Here is a 7,521-nt window from a genome sequence, read left to right as displayed (position 1 = left end):
AGATGAGTAATAATTAGTAACAATAACAGTAAATTTGTAGCTTTACAGAGCATTTGTTTTTAAACTGGGTCAGTGACCCCCTTTTGAAAGCTGTAAAGAGTCAGAAGAAAAAGGCAAATAATTCATAAACTATAAAAAAAAAAAAAAAGAAATAATGAAGACCAATTGAAAAGTAGGGATGCACCGAATCCAGGATTCAGCCTTTTTCAGCAGGATTCGGCCGAATTCTTGTGTCTGGCCGAACCAAATACTAACTTGCATATCTAAATTAAGGGCGGGGAGCGAAATCATGTGACTTTTCATCACAAAAGGAAGTGAAATAATGTTCACACTTTTTCCTTTCCCATTCCTAATTTGCATATGCAAATTAGGATTTGGTTCGGTATTCGGCCGAATCTTTCACAAAGTGTTTGGCCGAATCTCAAATAGCTGATTTGTAGCATCACTATTGAAAAGTTTTTAGAATTGGTCATTCTATAACATACTGAAAGTTAACCTGAAGATGAACCACCCCTTTAAAGGGATTCTGTCATGATTTTTGTGATGTAGTTTTTATTTCTAAATTACAGTTTACTCTGCAAATAATTCACTCAAATAATTCACAATATAAAATGTCATTCCTAAACCAGCAAGTGTATTTAGTTGTAATATTGGTGTGTAGGTGCATCTCAGGTCATTTTGCCTGGTCATGTGATTTCAGAAAGAGCCAGCACTTTAGGATGGAACTGCTTTCTGGCAGGCTGTGGTTTCTCCTACTCAATGTAACTGAATGTGTCTCAGTAGGACCTGGATTTTACTATTGAGTGTTGTTCTTAGATCTACCAGGCAGCTGTTATCTTGTGTTATAGGCGCTGTTATCTGGTTACCTTCCCATTGTTCTGTTAGACTGCTGGGGGGAAAGGGAGGGGGTTATATCACTCCAACTTGCAGTACAGCAGTAAAGAGTGACTGAAGTTTCAGAGCACAAGTCACATGACTGGGGGCACCTGGGAAACTGACAATATGTCTAGCCCCATGTCATAATTCACAATGAAATCAGTTTATTCTTTTGAGAAATGGATTTCAGTGCAGAATTCTGCTGGAGCAGCGCCATTAACTGATGTGTTTTGAGAAAAAAATGTGCTCCCATGACAGTATCCCTTTAATGATAGCACCATGAACACGAAACAGGACAGCACAGCTGTTTGGTGAGAGAAAAGAAGGATTAACCAGTGCTTTTTGGTCAACTCAGAACCGACCAACTGCACGTTTGTTTGTATCAGTTTCACTGTACACAGACTTAAGGTGGCCATATACACAGATACAAATACAAAACTAGTTTTCTTATGATATTCGGTGCATGTACGGTGGGAGACAAACCAATCCATCTTGGATATTGGTCGGCTCCTTCAACATCGGCCATTGTTAGTGCTGAATCGTCAGATACAGGTAGAATTCTATTGTTTCTATATGTATCTCCGACAATTCAGCTCTACACGTGTGTATTGAAACCAACGATCTTTCCTGGAAACGTCTTTTCCAGGAAAGATCGCAATTGATTGTAATAGTAATGTCTATGGCCACCTTAAAGGGGTGGTTCATCTTTAAGTTAAATTTTAGTATGGCTATTGTGAAGCTAATTTTCCATTGGTCGTTATTTATAGCTTTTTCCTTATTTGCCTTCTCCCGACTCTTTCCAGCTTTGAGTCACTGGCCCATCTGAAACGCAAATGCTCTGTAAGACTTCACATTTACTGTTATTACTACTTTTTATTACTCATCTTTCTATTCAGGCCTCGCCAATTCATATTCCAGACTCTTATTCAATTCAAGGCATGGTTGCTAGGGGAATTTGGACCCTAGCAACCAGATGGCTGAAATTGCAAACTGGAGAGCTGCTGAATAAAAAGTTAAATAACACAAAAACCAATTGCAAATTGTCTCAGAATAACACTCTCTACATCATGCTAAAATTTCATTTAAAGGCGAACAACCTCTTTAAAGGCACAGGATACAGATGGTGAGGTCCACAAAGAGAAATGCAGCAAACTAACGGACCTGTTTACCAACATTGGAGATAAATATCTGGAGATGTTACTCATAGCAACCGACCAGCAATTAAGTTAGAAAACAAAAGCAAAGATCTGATCGGTTGCTATGGGCAACATCTCCAGATATTTATCTCCAATGTTAGTAAGCATGCTTGTTCCCTTGCAGCAGACCCAAAAAAGTCAGTGTTTTTACAAGAGACATTTGTAACTCTGGAACCTCTGTGCCCCCATCCAATACCTACAAAACAAAAAAAACGGGAAGGGCCATAGTGATTAAACACCTTCCATGGTCCATAAAGTCACTTCAAAGTCTAACTTCCCCTTTACATTTCATAACAGTTAAGAATTGTGACAATCAAAAAAAATAAAAATCAGATGCAGAGACAGAACTTACCCAAACGTTAAATATTTCTATTTAATTCAGTTTTTTCCCCTGAATCAATGACACAGAGCCCGTCTGAACGATTGGAAAAGCAGCACAGGTCACTCTTAATTACAATTAGCATTAATTAATTAGTCAATTACTCGGGAGTCTCAGATCTGCAGAGAGTCACTCATGATACAAGGTTTACGCTAGTTTAATTGCATTAGGCCCAGCTGATGAGCATTAACAAACAGGCAGAGCTGGGGTAACTCAATAAACACAACTTATTGAATTATTAAATAGAAGGAATGAAGTAGCACTGCGGGATCGATTTAAACTGTAAAAAATAAAATTCCAGCAGAGGCGGCGTCTGTGCGAGGGATAACACGCTTAGAAATCGGGTCCTTCCTTCTTCAGCTTCTTGTAATCGATGGTTTCATTGTAGAACTGCAAAAGGATAAGGAATAAAAATGAACTTCTCTAGCCAGGGCACGAGTACAATGTGATCTACACAGGATAGAACTAGTCAATCTATTCACATATTACCTTGTTATTAAAGGAGAAGGAAAGCTGCAGAGAGTTTATTGCCAATACATTAGCCACAATAGTGCAAGCTAGAACACTATATTTATTCTGTAGAATACTTTACCTGAGTAACAGCTCTAGACACTGTTAGTGGACAAGGGGTTTAGATGAATGCAGTCATTTCCTGGTTATATCCTAAATAAGGGTCAGTGTCCTCTTCCGGTCTCCTTTCAACAGACACATGATTCCAGTATGTTGATTGACAAGGGGCAGTAGCTATGGCAACACTGAAGCAACTCAATGGCAGGAGAACTTACCTGACAAACCTTCATTACACTGACCAATATTCCTGCCACACTCACTAGTGTGTAAATGTAAATATGCAGGGATACATATACATGCATCAATATTGCCAGTTACTGGGTTGTCGGAGATGGGACTGTCTCTTAAAAGGAGAAGTAAACCCTAAACAATGGCTAAAAATGCCATATTTTTTATACTGAACTTACTGCACCAGGCTAAAGTTTGAGCTTGTCAATAGCAGCAATGATCCAGGACTTCAAACTTGTCACAGGGGGTCACCATCTTGGAAAGTGTCTGTGACACTCACATGCTCAGTGGGCTCTGATTGGCTGTTGAGAAGCTAAGCTTAGGGCTCGTCACTAATTATCCAGCAGAAAATGAGCTTCCCTGGCTGTAATATAAGCTGATGCTACAGGTTTGCTGATTATTAAATTCTGATGCTAATTGCACTGGTTTCTGTGCTGCCATGTAGTAATTATGTGTATTAATTACTAATCAGCCTTATATTGTGACATTTCTATTCTATGTGTACTGTATATTGTGAGTGGGTCCCTAAGCTCAGTAAGTGACAGCAGCACAGAGCATGTGCAGTGAATCAGCAGAAAAGAAGATGGGGAGCTACTGGGGCATCTTTGGAGACACAGATCTTTACTGCTAAAGGGCTGTGGTTGCCTTGGGCTGGTACAGAAGCACAAAACATCATGTACAACATTTCTACCTACTTCTTTAGTTAGGCTTTAGTTCTCCTTTAAAGCACATGTAATATAAAGGAAGGGAAAGCAATATAGATCTGTATAGTGAGCGTTACTCCAGCGGGTAAGTACAAATCTCCACAGCAAGTTGACTTACCTTATACTGGTAGTTGGGGCTCTTGCTCATCCAGGGGTCGGGGTTATTCTTCCTGTCCCAGCTTTAGAGACATCAAATTGAAGGGTTAACAGAGCAACAGCAGAACCTAAGTGATATTATAGAAGACTCCCGCTGTCGCTTACCTGACTTCAGGGCTACGAGTGGTGACCCGCAGTGCATACAGGATTGAGCCAACACCCCCAAAGCCGACAAACACAAATAGAGGAATCAACTAAAAGGAGGAGAGAAATGGATGTCATATGTAATTGCTGAATGTTACAACAGAAAATGCTTTGTTGCAAAAATAAATAAATAAGACAGAAAAATACAATTCTAAAGCATCTTCCCAATATACATCTATTACAATTGCTCAGTGCTTTTAATGTGGTTTATAAAAACAATTGCTAATGAAAGCAGCATTTAAAAGGGGTTGTTCACCTTTAAGTTTTTTTAGGATGATGTAAAGAGGAATATTCTGAGACAATTTGCAATTGGTTTTCATTTTTCATTGAAGGTTCGAGTTATTTAGCTTTTTATTCAGCAGCATTTTAAGCAATCTGGTAACTAGGGCCCAAATCCCCCTAGCAACCATGCATTGATTTGAACAAGAGACTGGCATATGAAAAGAAGAGGCCTGAATAGAAGTATCAGTAATAAAAAGTAACCATAATACTAGGGATTCCCCAACTCCACTAATTTGATTCAGCCGAAACCCAGAATCCTTTGTGAAACATTCGGCTGAACACCGAACCCACATATGCAAATTAGGGGTGTGAAGGAAAAACATTTTTTACTTCCTTGTTTTGTGACAAAAAGTCATTTGAGATTTCCGTCACCGCCCCTAATTTGCATATGCGAATTAGGATTCGGATTGGCCAGGCAGAAGGATTCTGCCGAATCCAGAACTAAATCCTGTGTTTGGTGCATACCTAAATAATACATTTTTAGCCTTAAAGAGCATTTATTTATTTTTAATAAGGGGACAGCGACACCCATTTGAAAGCTGCAAAGAGTCAGGAGAAAAAGGCAAATAACTATAAAAAAATAATGAAAACCAATTGAAAAGTCGCTTACAATTGCCCGTTCGAGAACATAAGTTACCTTAAAGGTCACCCCTTTAACTCCTGGTTGTTACTTTTTAAACAATGCTGCAAAAGTCTGAGCTCCCCAGCAGCAAAGACAGGTCTGTTAATCGTCTGCCTTGTCTTACATTGTATCAACAGTCTGAACCAGCAGTGCAGAGAATAGACGGGACAGACACGCTTTCAGTAGAAATATATATCAAAACTTAACGATAGAAAATTTGTAATGAATGTATATTGCAATGTTGCTTAGAATTAGGTTTTGTTTTATTAGACAAAATATTATTCTTAGGGTAAATGTTTTATTTGAAGTACACAGAGGCAGAGTTAAGTTGCTGATAAGCTCCATGAATGCTTTAACTGCTCTGCAGAACAGCGAGACAGATATAAGGACATTTACAGGACAAACTGGAGTAAATAAAAGTTTCTTCCAGCAATGAACGGCGTAACTGCAGCTTTAAAAGCAGCTGCACCAGTTACACCCATATCAATCCCAGTTGGATGGCAGATAAGAATAAGCTCCGCCCCCAGTGAGTTGTAAACACATTCGAGTTATGCAGCGTCCATGAGCTACGTGCGGGCGAGAGGGTGCTTAGGTGAAATGAAGGATACAGCAAGTCACAGCTACTTTATAGGGCTTGTTCACCTTTAAATTAACTGTTAGTATAACGTAGAGAGACCGATATTCTGAGACAATTTGCAATTGGTTTTTATTATTTGTAGTTTGAGTTATTTTGGTTTTTATTCAGAAGCTCTCCAGTGTGTTCCTATGGTCCAGATTCCTCTAGCAACCAGTTTGCAATTTCAGTCATCTGGTCGCTAGGCTCCAAATTCCCCTAGCAACCATAGATCTGAAGAGACTGGAATATGAATAGGAGAGGGACGGAACAGAAAAGAGGAGTGATAAAAAGTAGCAATAACAAACGATTTGTAGCCTTACAGAGAGAGTGTTTTAGATGGGGTCGGTGACCCCCTCCCCCATTGGAAAACTGAAAAGATTCAGAAGAAAGGGGCTTATCAATAAAAAACAATGAGCAATTGAATGAGCTATTCTAGAACATACTAAGAGTTAAATTAATGGTGAACTACCCATTTAATTGCCAGCAGCAGCCTGTGCCCATGATACAAGCTGGGTATATGCTGCAAGAAGCTGCTGGGTATACGGGACAATGATTGAGCAATAAGTCTGGAGGGTCTCAGAACTGTCAGGTCATACAGCAACTGTCATTCACTTTGTGCAGTTCACCTTTACTTTAAACATGTTCTAGAATGGCCCATTCTAAGCAACTTTTCAATTGCTCTTCATTTAATTTTTAACAGTTTTTAAACTTCTGATTCTTTCCAGCTTTTAAATAGGGGTCGCTGACCCCCATCTATAAAAACAAAGGCTCTGTAAGCTCCACATTTACTGTAATTGCTACTTTTTATTACTCCTCTTTCTATCCAGGCCTCTCCTATTTATTTGCCAGTCTCTTAATCAAATCAATGGTTGCTAGGAGAGTGTGGGTCCTAGCAACCAGATTTCTGCTAAATAACTCAAAAACCATAAATAATAAAAAATGAAAACCAATGGTAAGTTGTCTCAGAATATCCCTCTCTATATTATACCAAAAGGTGAACAACCCCTATAATATCAGGGTGGGAGCTGCAGAAGTCAAGCTAATGTTCAACTACAACTCCCAGCTGCTCTGGGACATGGGGAGTTCGACTACACCTCACACACCTGTGACTCATCAGTAATAATAGGAGGGAGCCGGCAGGGGCCCCACATGAGCGTTGGGAAGTGTCCCCGGGGGTTGTTTGTATAAAGTGTTCCTGGGGCCGGGGCTAGGACCCGAGAGGAAGCGGCGGCGGTGCAGGTAACAAACAGCGAGGAATCGTGACACGGGGAGGAGACAGGGCAATACTCGCTGTAGACTCGACTAGGGAGCGACCTCTCAGGGTTGAGCAGAAGAAGGGAGACACGAGGGTGCTGCTACTTACACTGGGGTGCTTCCTGGCGTGGGTGATCATAGTGCGGAACATGATGGCGGCGGTCAATGCTCCGAGATCCTCTCAGATTCCTTCACTGCGCCACAATGTCAGAAAGTACAAGCGGGAGGACCCCTAATACGTCACTGGCGTCCTCACCCAGGCCTGCCCCGCGAGTGCCTGAGACTGTCCAACGAGCGCCTGCCAGATTCGCACCCAAATCAGTAATACTATACGAACAAATGGGCAGGGGCCCGGAAGAAATATAAAACCACGGTAGAATATTCCCTCTGCTTTCTGGTGCTGAGCGGTATAGAGGTGCCATTATTAGTAGGGAGCAAGTGTGTTCATCTGTCCTTGGTCATGTGCTTCCTGGTTCCCTTCTTATACCTTAATG

At 40.6% G+C, this 7,521-nt stretch overlaps 1 protein-coding gene across 1 annotated transcript; it reads right to left on the bottom strand.

Annotated features, from left to right (window-relative positions):
* Positions 1-2,420: 2,420 nt before the first annotated feature.
* Positions 2,421-7,250, bottom strand: ndufa4.L (NDUFA4, mitochondrial complex associated L homeolog). Its single transcript, NM_001092032.1, is given in 4 exon segments — positions 2,421-2,841; positions 4,072-4,132; positions 4,215-4,303; positions 7,137-7,250. Coding segments are annotated over 4 exon segments (249 nt in total). The 5' UTR covers positions 7,179-7,250; the 3' UTR covers positions 2,421-2,784.
* Between the last annotated feature and the right edge of the window lie 271 nt (positions 7,251-7,521).

The sequence above is a fragment of the Xenopus laevis genome, chromosome 7L (genome assembly GCF_017654675.1).
Source record: "Xenopus laevis strain J_2021 chromosome 7L, Xenopus_laevis_v10.1, whole genome shotgun sequence".
Taxonomy (NCBI): Eukaryota; Metazoa; Chordata; class Amphibia; order Anura; family Pipidae; genus Xenopus; species Xenopus laevis.
This window is presented reverse-complemented; position numbering and strand designations above follow the sequence as displayed.